This window comes from Artibeus jamaicensis, unplaced genomic scaffold (assembly GCF_021234435.1).
Source record: "Artibeus jamaicensis isolate MK-2021 breed Jamaican fruit bat unplaced genomic scaffold, CSHL_Jam_final scaffold_474, whole genome shotgun sequence".
Lineage (NCBI taxonomy): Eukaryota > Metazoa > Chordata > Mammalia > Chiroptera > Phyllostomidae > Artibeus > Artibeus jamaicensis.
Window position 1 is genome coordinate 41,052,229 of NW_026522046.1, and position 17,884 is coordinate 41,070,112.

Here is a 17,884-nt window from a genome sequence, read left to right on the forward strand (position 1 = left end):
TGGGGATGATGAGTAGGAACCAACACCCAGGGGCAGAGCCACTGGGTGGACAGAGGGTTACACAGCCCAAGAGCAGACAGGCTGGCAGTGGAGGGCTTTCCTGCTGGTGGTGGTGGTGGCAGCAGCTGATACTGGTGTGCCAGGTGTCACATGCACTACCCCCTACCTGGCCTGAGGCCTCACAACAGGCGAGGGAGATGGGCACGTGTCCACTTTCAGGAGCACAGGGGAGCCAGGCCGTCTAGTGACTTGTGGGCCACACCTCTGACAAGCAATGGGATGGGGCCCACAGTCACCATTCCTGCACACTCTGGAAAGCACTGCTGTTGCTACCTGGCTGTAGCAAAGCTGGTCCAAGGCACTCTCAGTGACCCCTCCCAAGGGCTGCCGCAGGGCAGAGCTGGCACCGCAGGTCTTAGTGAGCTCCCCAGGAGGCCCATGTGGGCCTTCTCCGAGGTCAGAGGCAAGCAGCTGCCCCCTGCCCCGACCCCATGGAGAGATTATGGAGCAGTGGCCTAGGCTGGGCAGCATGACAGTTCCATTCAGGATACATTACAAACATCGTAATTCAGAGTTCAGACTTCATCCATAGTTACATTTTAGGAAACCCCATATTTTTTTTTATCCCTAAATTTATCACCAAAACTTTATTGTGAAGAAATATAAATAACTTGCACACAAAGTCCACAAGTCTATATGAATGGACCCACTGGCCTCTCTAAAAGACATCTTCATTAGCAAAAGCTCGGCGTTTTTGGCCCACACTGTCGGGCCCTGTGTGCCAAGCCGGTGCTGACCAGGGACCCAGTGGCTCATTCTCAGATGCGTGGTCCTTACATGAAGAGCGAGTCCTCGGTGACGATGGCACAGCTCCCGAGCCTGCCCTCCACTCGCTTCCTGGGCCCTGGTGGCCATGGTTCTCTCTCTCCCAGGGTCTTCACTGAAATAAACCGGCCTGCGACCCAGCTGGCTCTACACCAACAGTCTGTCCCTGTCATCCCCCTGCCCATGTCTTCCTGTACCGAGGAGGTGCAGACTGTCGTCGCTGTCAGACCCGTCCGCTTCCTCTTCACTTCCCAGCGGCTCCGAGGGGCGTTTCATGCCCCGCTGCTTGGAAACTGCCAGAGCGTACTGAATGTTATAGCGGTTCCAGTCGCAGCTGTGAAGGTGCACAGCTCACGTTAGTGAAAGCAGTGGTGACTTCAATCCCACCGCAAACCCTGGCTCATCGGGCACCCCCCCTCCACCCTCTTGGTAACACTGAGAAAACCAGCCTCGGGTTGCATGAAGCCTCACCGGCCCCACGCATTTCCTCGTCTCATCCCTGCCCTGGCCCGCTGGTGTCTACTCCTTTCAGCCCTGAGGCAGCGGCCTTGGAGGACTGCAAGACCCAGTCCTTCTGGTCTGGCCTCACTGCCCCTACCCCTCCTTGGATCCGACACACAACTTCATCAGTCAGTCCCACCCGACATCTGAGGAAGTACTGGCTTAGAGACCAGATGGACCCTAATTGCCCACATGAAGAGAATAAAGATCATTTCAATGTAGGAAACCACCAGGGGGGACAACTAAATGGGGAAAGGATGGGAGAAAAAAGTGAAGCTGTACATCTACAACTCCACGCAGACTCGCAGTCTGGCAGCACCGACAGAGCCTCCCCCTAAACTGGGACACAGCAGCCGGCTGTACCCCAACACCAGCAACAAAGAGACGCAAAGTCCAAGAAAGAATGCCTTCACATCCCCCGAAAGAGCCACGAGTCGATCTCACAGGAGGCAGCTGGCTGCTTGGACGGAGGTCTGTGGGGTCACAGAACTGTCCACAAGAGGAAGGCTGGCCCCGGTGGTGATGACGGAGCCCACTCAGCCCCTCCCCGACTCGGTGTTCCTGCGGCAGCCAGGACATTCAGGAAGAAAAGCCTCAGGGAGCAAGGGCTTGTTCTAGACTCAGACTGAAGAACCGGGAGACAGGACTTTGGGTCCCCTGGGTCCAGACATGAGGCAGAGACAAGTTCAGGAATGGGGCTGGGATGCCTCGCCCGATCCCGACAACAGCACCTCAGAACCCACCCGTCTCCACTCGCCCAACCAACGGCAGGGAGGGAATACCTCCTGGCCCCACTGCCAGAGGCCAACCCGTGAGGCCTCCAAGGCTCCACTCGGCCTCAGGGGAGGGGCCAGACAGTGCCCAAAGAGTAAGGAACACCTGAGGACAGAAGGCTGAAGGCTTCGGACCCCACCACAGCATGCCCGCCCCGCTCTCCCAACTGCAGCAAGTGCTCCTGGCTTCACTGGGTGATTTCCTCGTTGTCAACTCCAAGCCTCATCTGAAGCTGGCCAACCTCGAGAACCCCTATGAGGGGCAGACCCAGCAGGTTTAGTTCACCAGCAGTGAGGGAACAAGCACCTCCAGCCCTGGTACCTTCTGTCCCCAAATGAGGTGACACAGGGAGCAGACCCAGGTGTGGGCCAGCTGGTGATGATACAAGCCCCACCCTGCCCACCACCAACAGCGGCAGAACGTACAGTTTGGAGACATCGTCCAAGTGTCTCTGGATGCTCTTCTGAAGGAACTGGACGGCCGGCAGCAGCTGCCCTGCTCTGGAGAGGAGACTTCCCTTAGTGCTCGGCAGTGTGGAGAGCCACACCGGCCTCGCGTCACATGCTGCGTATGCGTCTAAAGGCCTCACACCACACCACATGTGCATGCAGAGGCTTCACTTCATGCTGTGTATGCACACGCAGGCCTCAGTTCACGGTAGGTCTCCATGCAGTTTCCCTCTATACCTACAAAGGCCAGCTGACCAAGCGACAGGACGAGCAGACAAGCACATTGTACCTGGACTTCAGCTTCTGTCCATGGGCCATGAGCAATTTCTGAGTCCATATAAGGTAGAATTCTAGATGGCGAGACACTTCGAAGGACGAAGCCAAAAATTCAAGCACTTTCTCCACATACAACTCGGGGAGGGAAGAGCTGATCACATCGACTGTAAGAAAAGAGAAAGTCCACGGTCACTCTGCAAAGAACTCCAATCAGGAGAAAAGCCCCTCTCTGCACCTGCCCCTCCCCCCCGCCCCAGCCAGGACCGGCGCTCACTCTCCGCCCAGGGCACCGACTCCAGGGCCTCCTGCACCAGCTTCCTCTCGTTGAGCCGGAGAGCCATCAGGATGGCCCCGGTGAAGTCCCGCTGGCGCAGTGCCGCCCGGATGCGCCCAGGGGTGACACTGGTGTCCAGCTCAAATGGGTCAAAGAGCATCTGGGTGTCCAGGGAGTAGATGAGGAGCCCCTCGGTGGTGGTGGCTGCCCAGCAGCGCCCTGCGAAGTGAAGCAACCACATGGCTCCTGAACAGTTATTCTCACTTTTCCTCAGTTACTTGAAGGAACAGGTATTGACCATGTTCCCGAGGCCCCAACACAGCAGCCCAGGAAGGAGCGCGGATGTCCTCCTTACGCTCCTGGCCACCAGCCCCTCTGGCAGGAGCGCCTGTGTCCTGCTGCCAGCTGTCCACCCGAACGCTGTGGGCACACAGCAGCAGACGCGCACGGGCCCTCCCGCCTTGTTCGCACAAGCAGGCCTGGCAGCCCTTCCGGTCAAGGGTATGTACTTCCACCTCTGCAGGCCGTGTGGTCTCTGCTGCAATGTCTCAAACGCCACCACAGGACAGAAAGTGCACGTGAACCGGCGCGGCTGGTCTATAAATTTTTACTTATAAAACCAGGTGGTCCCCAGACCTGTCCCTCAGCTGCAGTCTGCACCCCTGGTTTACACAGCGGCAGCACCATGCCACCTGCTGCCACGCGCCATATTGATCTCGTCACTCAGTCTGTGCTGGAGAGTCAGCTATCAACGACTGAAGACAGGCCCTCTGCAGCCCTGCTGTGCTCTGGTCAGTAGGCCCCAGGCCTGGGGTGTTGCCCCGCCCCCACGGCCATCAGAGATGATCTGCTGGGCACTCTGGATGGCGGGGCTGGGTGGGCAGCACACATGAAGGGTGCTCAGAGCAGGCGCCTGCCTTACGGTTTCCAAGCCCAGCCTGTGTGAGGCCACAGCTTTCACAGCCATCCTCCAGAGGACAAAGGTGACCACGTCTTAAGCATGGGGGACAGCGAGGCCCAGAGCTAGCCAGACACTGAGACCGACATGGACCCTGGGAGCCAGTCCTGCACAGCGTGGGTCCCCACCCCCACCCCCACCCCTTCCAACACCAACAACCCCCTGCTGTGCCTCACCGGTGGGAGAGAAGCGGAGTGAAGTCACCCTGATTTCAGGTTTGAAGTGACGAGAGCTCACGTCACCTGGAAGTCAAAGGAACCACTCAGTTACAGGGCAGCACATCCCCTGCCATTCGCCTGCCGAGAGGGGACCACCAGAGTCACTTCACTGGCCGGGTGGCTATGGGCCCATCAGGAGCGGCAGGCAGCCCCGGGCCCCGCAGCCCTGTCCACAGGTGCAGCAGGAGAGCCCTGTGCCCGCCTCCCAGATGCTGCTCCATGGGCGCCTCTGACCTGCACAAATGAGCTGTCGGAGCAGACACTCACTCCCAGGACGTGCGCCTGGCCAGCAAACGGCTCCGTTGTTCCAGGAGGTGACCCTGCCCCAGCCGGGGCTGTAAGGCAGGGTGAGGGTTCCCATGTCCGCCTGCCCGTTCAGCCAGGCACCTGGTGCAGTGCCCGCGCCACACGGCCACACCAGGCAGCTCTGGAGTGGAGGCTGGTTCTCCCCAGGAGGCGTCATGCAAATCCTCTCTGGCACTATTTTTCAAACTCTTTTTGTAACAGATAATACATCCCCATGGAACGAAACTCAGTGACTCAAAGAACCAGGAGCAGGGTGGCCTGCTGTGGCCAAGTCCGCAGGGGACACGAGTGACCCTGCTCACCTTTCTTGACGCCTGGCAGTGGTATTGTGACTCCATTCTCCTCCCCGGCATCTTGATCAATTAGCGCCAGGTTGCCAAACTCTGTCATTTTCCTCCGGTTCAGAAATTCCTAGAAGAGACCTCAGACATGTCATCCTCAGAGGTGGGAGATGGGGGATGTGTCTCCCCACCTTCGCTCACGTATGCAAGCACTGAAACCCTGCCTAGAATGCACACAGGACACAGGGGCCCTGAGAAGAGATGGTGACAAGCCAGTTTCGTGGCAGAACCTCCCTCACAGCCTGGCACTGCCGGGCAGGGGCCAGTGCCGCCACCGGGAGGGTCAGGGTCTCTCGCTCAGCCCTCGAAGGCTCCCAGGGGCCTCTGGGAGGAGTGAGGCTGCTCCCTCAGACTGCCGGGCCCGTCCTCAGCGAATGCCAAGGACACTTCCTCCCAGAAGCACTTCAGAGGGGGCGAGCTGTCCACCTCATGGGCTCACACCACGGCCCAGCACAACCCCATGCTGGACCCTTAGAAGCCCGTGGACTCGTGCCTCAGAGCCCCCAATGCTCGCTCACCTCCATGGCATCCAGAGACAGGTTGCAAGAGATTTCAAACTTCTTCCTGAGAATCTGCTCCCTGACGTGGTAGATGCACACGAACTTGGACATGCCTCCTGCCAGGATGCTCTGGCCGTCCGCGGAGTAGCACAGAGTGGTGAAGGCCCTGCAGTGCAGGGGACTCACACTCAGTCACCGCCCGGGGACCTCCGACACGTGGCCCTCCTACCATGCTCCCCAGCAGTCTCCACGGCTCATGGTCTGGACACCAGCGGGACGCTACACCCGCAGCCCGCCACATTCAGTCTTGCTGCTTCTGAAGCAACAGCGCCACCAGGTGGGGCGTGGACTTCAGCCTCCTGGGAGGCACCACCTCGGCCCTAAAGTGCCGCATGGCTCACGTTAGGGCTTGTCCTCATTGAAATCAGAATACAAAGGAGGCCGCCCTTTGAACTGGATGTCTTCAAAATGAAAACCTTTGTGCTCCAAAGGCCACCATCTGGAAGGTGAAGCCAACCCACAGAACGGGAGAAAATGTTTGCAGATCCTGTTACCCCATAAGGCTCTTGCACCTGAATACACGCACTCTTACAACTCAGTGAGAAGGGCAGACACCCCGGTTAAAATGGGTGTGTGCTCCGGAGACACATCTCTCCAAAGCTGACAATCGAATGCCAACCCACCCGTGAAAAGATGCTCAGCACTGTCTGTCCTCAGAGAAATGGGAATCACATCCACGAGGCCCCACCTCGCACCCACCAGGATGGCTGCGATTCAGAATGACAGACAGTCACACGGTGGTGAGGAGGTGGGCAACTAGAACCCCCCCTGCACTGCTAGGGGCAAGGGAAACGGTGCCACATCTTGGGAAAACTGCTCACAGTTCCTCAAAAAGGGTCACCCTAAGTCACCAAGCAACTCCACGTCTAGGTACAGACCTACGAGGACCGAACACCGGCGTCCACACAAGCCTGTCCTGCGACACTCAGAGCAGGGCAGCTCAGGCAGACTAAGTGCTAGGACGCTTCGGCCACTGACCCCCACGGAGCCCCAGCACAGCTCAGTGCTCCTGCTGTGGGGGAAGAGCCCCAGGGAACATGCCCCGCCCCCAAGGCCACACCCCACCTGCCAAGAGCCCCAGCCCCTGGCCAAGGCACTCACTTCCCCTTGGCAGAGTGCTTGGCGGTGATCTTGTCCAGCTCTTTCCGGCCGGTCTTGAGGTCATGCCTGCCCTCGATGGAGCCTGTCTGCACAGCGTTCTCAGGGTCCCAGAAGGTGATCTGTGAGTTCAGTGTAGCCACCGCCAGCTCTGCACCGTCGGGGCGGTAGGTCACAGCCAGAGCTGGAAAGAGATGCACAGAATCAGGACCTGAGCAAGGCCCTGGGCTCCAGCCAACGCGCCACGCCGTGGCTGTCCTCTTCACCAGCTCCCTGAGGGGGTGGTCCGAGCAGGGTGGTGAAGGGGGCACACTAGCTCTCCGAGATGCCCCACCACAGGAGGGAGGCCACACCTGCTTGGCGTGCAGACAGGGCCCCAACTGCCTTGGGACAGGGGGGGTCCAGGCTTGGCCACAAAACAGGTTAAGAAGAACTGAGCAAGGGCCAGCCAGGTGGGAGGGCAGAGGGTGGATACAGACTGGAAACAGGCTAACTGGAGGCGGAGGTCAGTGAGGAAGCCCCAGAAAGACGCAGGATGCTGGCTGCTAAGAGACTGAACCACGGCCAGGTGGGCAGCAGACAGCAGAGAACCCCGCAGGGCCCCGGAGTGCCATGGCTGGCAAATGTGTTCTGTGCAGGGTCAGCTGGCAATCACCCAGCCTTTGCTGTGACGAGTCGACTCTGCCGCCGCAGTGGAGGGCAGTCACAGACAAGACGTCCACACCGCACTGGCTGTGCATGGGGACAGCTTCTTGTGTGCACACGGGTGGTAGTGGGGCTCTGCGGGGCCCGCTGCATCTGCTGCTTCCCACCAGCCAGTGCAGGAAGTGTCAGGAAGCTGCAGCCTGGGCCCCCACTCGCTGTCCTAGGGGAAGCCCCACCCAAAGTGACACGACTGCATCGCCAACCCCGACAGCGGTGGGGCCCTTGGGAGTCCTGGGTTTACACCCAGAGAGACAGCCAAGGTGGGCAGGACCAACGCCGAGACCCGGCCTTCCTGTCCTGGGCCGAGACTTCCTCCCACGGAGCCCGCAACGCAGCTTACCGTCCGAGGTCAGAGTCAGCGTCTCTGTGGTCTTCCAGCTGTCCACCATGTCCCACAGTCGCACCGTCCTGTCCCAGGAGGCGCTGGCCAGGACCGACCTCATCGGGTTAAAACACAAACCACTGATGGGCCCCTCATGGCCGGACAAGACCTGCAGCAAGTGACAGAGGAGGGCTCAGAGCAGAGAGCGTCTGCGGGCAGTCCCACTGGGAGGTGCCCTTCCTGTGGGTGGCATGTCTCCCGCCCCCCGGACCCTTCTGGAACACAGCTCCCAGGAGAGGCGGGCCTCACCTCAAGCAGCCTGCCTGTCTGCATGGACCAGATAAAGATCTCGAAGGAGTCCTGGGCCCCGGCAGAAATGATTTCCCCACTTGAGTCCACTGCCACGCAGGAGAACTGGGTGGGCCTCGGGGACGTGAAGGTGCGGAAGTTCCGATACCTGCCGGGTTGAGAGGAGACCCAGGGCAGCACCGCTCGCTGAGGTCCCTAATGCCTTGCTGCTCCTGGGGCCTGAAGGCTGCAGCTTCACCCTGAGCCCCTTTCAAACCCCAGTGCAGAGGTACAACCTGCTCTGAGCCAGAGTCTGAGCAGAAAGGTCACCTGTGAAGGTCAAAGGCCCGCACAGTCCCGTCCATGGAAGAGGTCACGATGACGTAGCCAGTGGTGGTGAAGGTCACGCCGGTGACCCCACTCGAGTGCTCCGTGAAAGTGATGAAGCAGAAGCCACTAAGGGTGTTCCACACCTTGACCTGTGGTAGGGAGTGAGGAACAGGTGGGCCCCGGCTGGGGCTTGCTCCTCTCACACCCACATGAACCCCGTGTGGGCACCGAGGCCTGGGGAGACCACCTGCCTGCTCCTTGCCTCCTCCCACTGCCCCCATGTGAGGGAGGGCTGTGGACTATGTGTGGGGGGTCCTGTGTCACCCTGGGAGATGCGGCGAGCACTGGTCCATATCAGGTGGTGCTGAGCCCCACAGGGCCCTCAGCCAAGCAGCTACACGTGGGAGCCCAAGCCCAAATCAGGGAGACACCTGGACCCTCCCCACTCAGGTCTGCAAGTCTGTAGGTGCTTTTTCATGAGCCCAGATGAGACATGTGCCTGAGAGCTACAGGCCAGACCCCATAGTTGAGGCCTGGCCCCACTGCCTGGCCCACAGGACAGGGACAGGGCCCCACAGCTCCTCCCAGGCCATGCTCCCTCACCACTGACCAGCCCACTTCCAAGGCAACACAGCCCACCTTGCCATCGTCGCCGCCGGTCACGATGTACTGCCCATTGGGGGAGTAGGCCAGGGACACCATGCTGTTGAAGTGGCCCTGCTGCTTGAGCACGTAGGACTCGCTCTGCCACTCCCACACCAGCAGCTGGCCCAGGCCTGGGGGGCACATGAGGGGGTGGGGGTGGGGACCCGCTCTTACACCCCACCCAGAGGGCAGACAAAGGTACCAACTGCCCGTGAGATTCTGCATGGACTACGTGGCCCAGACTTGATTTGGCATGGTGACCGCCCACCCCACCCTGGAGCAGAGGCCGCCATCACCCTTCTCCTGAGTGCGGGGCCCCCGCACAGACACACCGGCCCCCTAATCACTAGCAAGCAGAATGGCCCACAATGCAGGCACATGCTGTGGCCCACTGGAGCAGCCTCGTTCTGGAAGTTTCACAGACGGCTCCTTCACATGAGCCACTGCTGACCTACTCTGCTCCCGGCAGGCCCTGGAAGGTGTCTCCCAGGGCCCGGAGGGTCCCGGGACCAAGTGGGACTGCTGGCAGGTGTCCCGGCGCAGAAGCTGCTTCTTGTTCTTACATAGTCTGGCCGGAAGACGAACCTGAGCAGCCCAAAGCGATCCAGTCTCCAGAGCTATTGATGGCGACGGACTCGATCCTCTGATCTGAGATGCTGAACAGAAGCAGGACTCAGTGAGCACAAGAGCCCCCTGTGCCCACCCTCTGGATGGCTGGTGACCAAGGACAGGACTCTCCTCTGGCCCACGCACTGTCTCCCCACCCACTTACTACAGTAAAACTATTCCACTCATTTAAAACTTCAAAAACCCAGAGCCCTGCACAACCTTCAAAGCCTCAAAGCTGCGTGATTTTGTGAAACCAGTCTCTCAACCTTTTCTGTGTAATAGCAATGCCAAACAGAAGGTAAAAAACAAAATGAAAAATAAAAATGGCGTGACCTACACACAGACCAAAGCCCAGGAGAGCGGACTGCAACAGTGAGATGAGGCGGGGCAGCAGCACCCGAGTCCCCTCCAACCCTCCATGCACCTGGCTGGGACAAAGATGAGGGCAGCTGTCCCAGGAAGCCTCCTGGCCACTCCCGGCCTGAGGTCAGGGCAGGCACATTATGGCTTCCACCTGTCCCCTGCCACCAGCCCCTCAGACTTCCGTAAACTACACCAACCAGAGAGAGCAGAGGCACCCACCTCAGGGAGTGGATGAGGTTGAACTCCGGGAGCTCGTGAAGGTGGAAGATTCCAGAAGCAAAACCAGTGACCAAGAGGTGGATCTTTTTGTGATAGGCTGCAGCTGTCAGATTATTAAAATCTCCTTCTTTATTGAAAAAATACCTAAATAGATGGGGGATGGCAGAGTGGTGGAAAGAGGGCCAGAGAGCCGGGCTGGTCCCACAGCCCCAGCCCAGAGGTCGCAGCCCTCCCTCCACGCTGGACACATGGTCAGCCAGCCCCGAATGCACTGCCTCAACTCCCCCGTCTCTGCACCCGCAGCTCTCCACTCCCCAAGCCTCCCTGACTCCACGCTCGGGACTCAAGGCAGGCTCTCAGCTGGTGCCCTGGAGCCTCCCCTGTTCCCTGTGCTCTAGGTCCCTGCCCCAATGATGCACCGTCCATGTCACATTTCAGCCTGAGAAGGTCAAGGCCTCTACCCTCTGCGGACCAGAGACCTACTTGGCCAGCCGAGAGTACTTCACTTTGCCCTTCTGCTCCTCCAAGGCCGGCGTGGCTTTCCCCCGTACGGTGGTCTCCTGCTCCCCCTCTTCCTCCTCCTCCTCCTCCCTCTGCAGCAGGTCTGCCTTCCAGCCCGTGGGGGCCTTTAGCCTCAGGCCCTCCGGGGGCGTGTCACACTGCCACACACACAGGGCTCCATCCTGGCTGAGGGTGTAGAGCTGCAATTGGAAGCACACACATAGGTGCCAGTCACCCAGATCCCAAGCCCACATCGCCCACAGGCAGCCGTGACAGGAATCCTGTTCATGGGTTCTGGCGGAGCTGCCCCCACCCACTGAGAGATAACTCCTGATGGGCGGGGAACAGCCACCGATGACCCCAGCTGACCCAGGAGGACCTCCATGGAGGCGGCACCTCCATCTACAGGGAAGGGCCCAGGACCCCACCCATGGCTGTGACGTGGGACTCCGTGGAGCTGGGGTTCTGGGGGCAGGGACATACATCTAGGCTGTTGGACTCGAAGAAGCAGGCCACGATGGCGTCCTTGTGCCCCCCCAGGGCGTAGTAGATGAGGTTGTCCCAGCGCTCGGCCCCAAACACCCACGTGGACATGTCTTTGCTCCCGACTGCAAAGCACCTGGACACAGGAAACACAGCTCGTCCTCAGGGCTGCCAGCCAGGCACTGCGCTGAGCATGGGGGGCACCCCAGAGAGGTGGGCGGGGGACAGACCAGGGGCACTGGCTATCCCCTTGTGCATCTACCAGGACCAGGAGCCTCGGTGCGCATGTATCACCGTCCTTCCTTGAGAGGTAGTCCCCCACGGGGGGCTAGTCCCCACAGGGGAGCCCCGACAACTGATGGCAGAGCCTGTTCAGTGCTGCTTGGGGAACCTACTCCTCAAGCCTCCCTGACCACCCCGAAAGACCCCAACGGCAGCAAACTGCTCACGGCAATCAGAGCCAGACCCGGGCGCCTCGTGAGACAAGGGTTAGTCTCGGGGCACCCGCCCTTGCCCCGTCCCTCAGAAAAGAAAGACCGTCCTCTCCCACTGACACAGTGCCTGGGGGCCATGTCTCCCACTGTGGCCCAGGACACGAGACCCACTGGTCCAACGTACAAAAGATCAGCCACTGCCAGCCCCACCTCTCCGTGGACGCAGAGCAAAGGGCAGCAGAGAAACAGCCAGCGACGCTCAGGTGCCTTTGGGGATGGTTGGGGACGGCGGCTGTGAAAGGGTGGGCTGAGCGGCCTGAGGAACACGTGCTGGGAGGCGCCTGCCAGCTCGCCCACTGGCCGTGACTCCTGAGACATTCGATGGCACGAACTCGGCCACAATGCACCGGGTTACAACTTTCCTCATCAGGGTCCCCATTCTGTTCTCTGGTTCCAGTGACCGACACCTGGCAGTGTGGCCCTAACTCAGCCAGGAGCCCCCCCAGCACCCAGCACCACACAAGGCTGGGGAGAGGTCATTTCAAAGGGAACGTCAGAAGGTGACAGTGGATACCTGGTGTTCCCTGTCTAACGAGGGGTCCCTCCCAGGCTCCCCGGCCACCCCTGCCAAGCCTCACTTAGAGTCATCTGTCCAGTCAATGTGCGTGGTCTCATCGTACGGCCCAAAGTAGGTTTTGTCCAGGACAAAGGCATTGAACTCCCGCTTCCTCCCAGGGGCGTGGTACATCTGAGCAATGTTGCCTTTTGTGACGACGAATTTCCTGTGGCAGAAATAGTAGCCGTCAATATTCCACACTAGTGAGAGTCCTGAGGCCAGCTCACCCACTCTGGGGTCAGTCTCTTACTCGAGGCAAACCGGGCAACCTGCCTCTCTCCAGCCCCTGAAGGATGGGTAGGCAGAGTCGGGGAAGAGGGGCCCACACTCCTGCCCTGGGCAGAGTTCCCGCTCCCTCCGGCCGCCCATTCCTGGAAGTCGGGACAAGCTCAGACAGCCCTGGTGGAACCAAAATGAAGACGCCAGCCCTGCATGACAGGTCCCAAGGAGTGGCCACCACCTCGGATGCTGCTCTGAGGGGTTTCTGAGTGTGAACATGGGGTGGGGGGCACAGCCAAAACCTGACGCCCCCCTCCCCGCTGTGGCACACCCTGGTGGGCCCAGGAACAAACCCTCCCTCTCAGAGGCCTTGGACCTGTTCCCATGCAATGCCCTCCTCACTACAGCCTCAAAGCCAGTGACTCCTTCACAGCCTCACCGTCTGGAGGCCGTAAGACCCTCCGAGGGCCACGCCTGCCCTGGAGACAGGCGTGCCCTCCTGCCCTGGAGCAGGGGGAGCAGAAAGGCCAGGCCAGGCAGCCCTGCAGGCACCCAGACCCCGTGGAGCACTCGGCTCAGGACCCGTCTGCGCCGCCAACGTGAGGCCCAGCACAGGCTCCCACAGTGACGTCCGGCATGGGAAGAGCCCTCCAGGTCAGCTCTTCCAGGTCAGCTCCAGACCTTGACAACGCCCAGTCCTGAGCTGGGGGCGGGACCTTACCTGCCATCGGGGGAGAAGGAGACGCTGTGCACAGAGCCCTTGAAGTGGAAGTGGTGGAGCACGGACCTGCAGACCAGGCTGACCAGCAGCGCATTCCCCCCTGGAGAACGAGAGGGGCCACTGTGTCCACCTGCCATGCAGCTGAAATGCAGGGCGTTCTGCGTGTTTCCACGTCGGTACCAAGGCTCCAGAAGCATGCCCCTGGCACAGGAGGCCCAGCCCCACCTTGTTGCCAAGGTTTCACGGCCAGGGAGGATGCCCAGGCACACCCACGCCGCACGCACACACCCTCACCGGGGCCCAGTGTGAAAACAACTGGGGGAGAGGACTAAGCGGGCCCACACCCCCAGCAGGCTCCGGACTCAGCTCTGTGTCACCCTGATGCCCACATCTGCCCCTCCAACTGGTGCCATCGGTCACCCCCCTGCACCACCATCTCTTATCTCTTGTGGTGACTGGTGGTTACCTTCATCGACGATGATGGCGAGACGGCCGTCTGGGGATAGCCCCACACACTTGACATTGTACCGAGTGGCCAGGGGCAAAGTGTTGGACTTGTTGCTGAGAGGTAAAAAACAGAGCTGTGAGTTGGTCTCGTGTCATCGGAAAGAGAAGCTGGGACCACCAGGCTACCTGCCCCCATGGTATGCTCCTCCTGTCCCCTGAGCCAGAGCTCATGGCTGATCCTTGCTCCCTGGAAGGGAAAGGAAGCAGACAAATCCCCGGAGAAAAACTGGCACAGCAAAGAAACCTTAAAAATGGGCTTCAGACATGTCGATTTTGCTTCTAGGACTGCATCCGAAGTTTTTGTTTTTGTATAAAGTGAGAGAACTGGAAACAAGCTAACTGTCAAACAGGAGGGATTAACCACAAGGGCAGGACATCATTAAAACTGTTTTTACAGAAAATGCACAAATATGGAAAAACAAGTAATGGGTAACCATTGGGTTCGATGCTAACTTTGTCCTTCACTTTATTTTCCAATTTTTCTTCAGTGAACATGTGATAATTACCCTAGAGAGCCCCTGTCACATGTCACTTACCCAAAACAGTGACAGTAATGACCATGCCAGGAGCCGGCCCTGGGTGCACCCCCCACAGGCGCTGCTCTTGGGCACTACAGCAAAGGGCCCTCAGAGAATGCTCACACTGTTGCCCCATTTTACAGACTGGGAAACTGAGGCCTGCAGAGCAAGAACCCGGGTAGCTTCCATGCCAGGAGGATCTTGCTTGGGCCACACAAGTCTGGGAATAGGTGACAGCCCATGCAGGAGTCCTTCCCTTAAGAAAGGAACACAGCAGCCACACGCTCTGGTTCGGGACAAAGAGCACACGCCCGAGCAAGCAGACTGATGCGCAGTGAGCGCTGCGCTGCCTGGGCAGGGGTCCGGGGTGGCTCCCATGCTGCCTTCCCACACGATTTGCCTGAGTGGCACGTGATCGTACCTCGAAGGTAACAACAATCTAGAAACCCAGGGTTTAGCTGAAGAACTAGACTGAGGAAACTGGATTCCTACAGCCACTTCCACAACTGGCCCAGAGATTCTCTGCAACCCTGTGGCCCCCATCTCAGGCTGCCTTCATAACTAACAGGGGTACTATGAAGAGGACTGGAGAAAAACACCATCGATTTTTATAGTTTGCTTATAAAAAAATTGCAATATCAATTTAGTGTACTTACTTTTTAAGGTCAAATACAGTGACTCTATTCCCCACAGGACTAATCACTGAATTTCCATCACATGTAAAATTTAAGTTTCCACGCCGATAGACTGTCCCCAGCAAATTTGAAAACTGGAAAAAAAACAAAGCTCTCTCAATACAAAGAAAATGCAGAGTCTCAACCCTGGAAAAGGGGTAAGTGATGCATCTGGTCAAGGCCATGGCGCAGAGCTTATACAGGGTCCTTGGTCATTCCTGGGGTCCCTCCAGTCATCCCCCTTACCGTTGCTTGTAAGGCCCAGCCCTGAGCGAGAGAGAGGAAGGAGAAGTGAGCCCAGTCAATCCCCAGGAGCCCCGAGCTCCCTCCAAGGTGGCTGATGGGCACTGTGAGCATCGGGGAAGCCTCTGCAGGCAGGAAGATGTTTGCCAGGTGGAGGAGAGAACAGCAGCAATGAAACAGCGCCCCAGGTGCATCTTGGGTTCAAGGCTTCCTGAACAGAGTAGATTACCAGCCAACCCCGGCAGTGGGAGGGGCAGAGGCATTTCAGAGGGTGGTCAAGGAGGAACCCTTGAGGGGGCCACCTGGGCTGGACCCTGAAAGAGGAGCCAGCCAGGTCAGCATTGGGAGCTGCAGGCCAGCAGAAACCCTGAGAACCTCAGGGAGGTGGGGGTTGGGGTGGGAGCAGAAATTGGCCATCTGAGGAGGTTTTAAACAGAGGCACGCCACAATCCAATTCCCACTTTTTGAAGGCCACTCCGATGACCATGGAGGCAAGAAGGGAAGCAGAGAAGCCATTTAGCCTTCTATGCTATTCTACATGGAAGGTAAAGGTGTCCCAACCACAGAGGTGACCCCAGGAATGGAAAGAGCGGATGAGGTGCAGGCTCTGCCCGGAGCTGGATATGGGAGGAACAAGGACAGTGATGAAGCCCCTCCAGGTCTGGGTCACAAGGGAATGTTAAGTATGACAAGGGTCTCAATGTCTGGGCGGTTCTTACTAAATGCTAAAATGTTGCAAAGTATTTTGCAAATGAGCTTTACTGGAACCACAAATGGGTAAGTTTAGCCAACTGCAAAGAACGTATCAACAAGTAATTAACCAGTCAGTGTGTATATGGAAATCACTCCCGTCTCCTCTACTTGTCACGAGTAAAAACAAAACTTTTTCTTCCAACAAGACTTGTGTCCCTTTGGCGCAGATACTCCAAGCCACGAACCCACTGTGTTGGATTACAGGAGCACTCTCTCAGGGGGCGGGGGATGAGGGGGTTGTGAGGTGGGGGTGCGAGACTGTTTGGAGTAGCGCGAGTGGGGGATGCAGCCGCTGGGGGCCTGCACCGAGCAGAGACCGACCAGGAGGAATGATCCGCCCTTGCAAAAGAACAGCCTTGGAGAAATGGGACCAGCAGGTCAGCCGCAATCAATGATCCTGAGCCGTGGAGCAAGACGACGACAGAGTGACATCAGGTGGGCTCAGCCGCACCTCTCCGCCCATTTGCGCCAGCACCTTTCTCCGTCACCGCGGCCTCTGGTAACCGGGATGTCAGCTCCGGGCTGGCCTACCTGCCACAAGCCGCAGCCTACTCTCCGGCCCGCCTTCCCTCCCTCCGGATACAGGACGCTGCTGTCGCTTGCACCCCACACGGCCCAGACTACCTCACTTTACATGGTGAGGACAGTGCTGCCGGACGCCGAGCCCACCCAGGCATGGTTAGTTAGCCCCCCAAAACCAGGTCTTTAGTACCTACACCCCTGCCTCCCCGCCCCACGGACCCCCGGCCCGCAGCAGCCGAGAGACACCGCGTGCCAACTCGCATCCACACTCACCCTGTAGGCGAATTTCATTGCGGCAGCTGCACGTGTGCAGCTACACACCCTCCGTGCCCGCTCGCCTTTCAGCAGCAAGAACTTCCGGGTCGACTGCGCCGTTCGCCACAGCGCTCCCACTGGCCCGGAGGTGAGGCGCCGCCGGAACCGGAGACCCAGCCCCCACCCCCGAGCTCGCCACGCCCCACCTGAAGGCGGAGCCTGGGCCTCCGGCTCCGCCCCAGCCATAAGGACTTTCAGGCCCCGCCCACTCCCCAGCCGGAGGTGGAGCCTGAGCCCTCGCGCCCCAGCCGGAACCCGGGCGCCCCAGCTGGAGCCCGCGCGCCCCAACCGGTGCCCGCCAGCCGGTGCCGCGCACCCGAGCAGGACTAGACTTCAGCTAGAACTGTTCACGAGCTAAGGGGGATGAGGTGATCGGACACCCGGGCTTATTTAATATCTTCGGATTATGAAAGGATAGTCAAAAGCAGAACGAGACTCAGAATAAGTTGGAAACTACACTCTTCCGAAGAAATTGTATTATCTATGCTACCAAACAACTCGGAGGCAATTAGTTACCTCGTCAAACGTTTGGTTGGCAAATGTCTACAACCCCCCCCCCCCCCATAAACCTCTGAAGCAAATGTCTTAGTTCTTGTGAGAGGGCAATAAATTATGAAGCCCCTAGTGCTCCCCCAAAATGAATAATCTAAACTTGGAATCAGAAACAAGGATCAGGGAGGGAAAACAAGAAAATTCTTGCCCTGGTTGGGGCGTCTCACGTTAGGCGCCAGCCTGGGAACCAGAGGTTCCCAGGTTTGATTCCCAGTCAGGGCACACGCCCAAGTTGTGGGCCAGCTCCCCAGTAGGGGGCCCGGTGAGAAGCAGCCACACATTGATGTTTCTCTCCTTTGTCTCCCCTTCCCCTCTTTCTAAAATGAAATAAATTTTTTAAAAAAATTAACTCAGTAAAAGAACAAAGTTCCAATCAGCAAAGTTTCTTCTTAAAATGTGTATTTTCAGAATTATAATGCTTACATTTTAAACAGTCTTAATACAATGGTTTTAGTCTAACAATATATTACAGAGTAATGTGAAAAATGACTTTCATAGTAAACCATGAAAATGGAATTAATACCTGCAGTGTCAAAGTCACCAACTTGTTACCTTTTCCAGTCACAGAATCCCAACAAATTCTACTAACAATGCTTTCTGGTCTTATAGCCTGGTGTATAAGATGAATAAATTTAGAGTAAGGGGCATTTTCATGAAAAATCAAATTTTAAAATCATGTAGGATTTAAAGATCACAGTTGACAGTGAAACATTTATATCAGCCTAGTTTGTTCTTTTATAAAAAGTACTTAACTTTTCATTTTAT

General features: G+C 58.1%; 1 protein-coding gene across 1 annotated transcript; it reads right to left on the reverse strand.

Moving 5' to 3' along the window:
* Positions 1–628: 628 nt before the first annotated feature.
* Positions 629–16,619, reverse strand: PWP2 (PWP2 small subunit processome component). Its single transcript, XM_037158218.2, has 21 exons — positions 16,526–16,619; positions 14,717–14,829; positions 13,502–13,596; positions 13,036–13,135; positions 12,118–12,261; positions 11,046–11,181; positions 10,545–10,762; positions 10,062–10,205; positions 9,456–9,526; positions 8,865–9,001; positions 8,226–8,374; positions 7,917–8,064; positions 7,626–7,776; positions 6,584–6,764; positions 5,441–5,588; positions 4,884–4,992; positions 4,234–4,299; positions 3,100–3,318; positions 2,839–2,989; positions 2,526–2,600; positions 629–1,159 (listed from the first exon to the last, which is right to left on the reverse strand). The coding sequence occupies exons 1-21, from the start codon at positions 16,541–16,543 to the stop codon at positions 973–975; spliced, it is 2,760 nt and encodes a 919-aa protein (XP_037014113.2). The 5' UTR covers positions 16,544–16,619; the 3' UTR covers positions 629–972.
* Between the last annotated feature and the right edge of the window lie 1,265 nt (positions 16,620–17,884).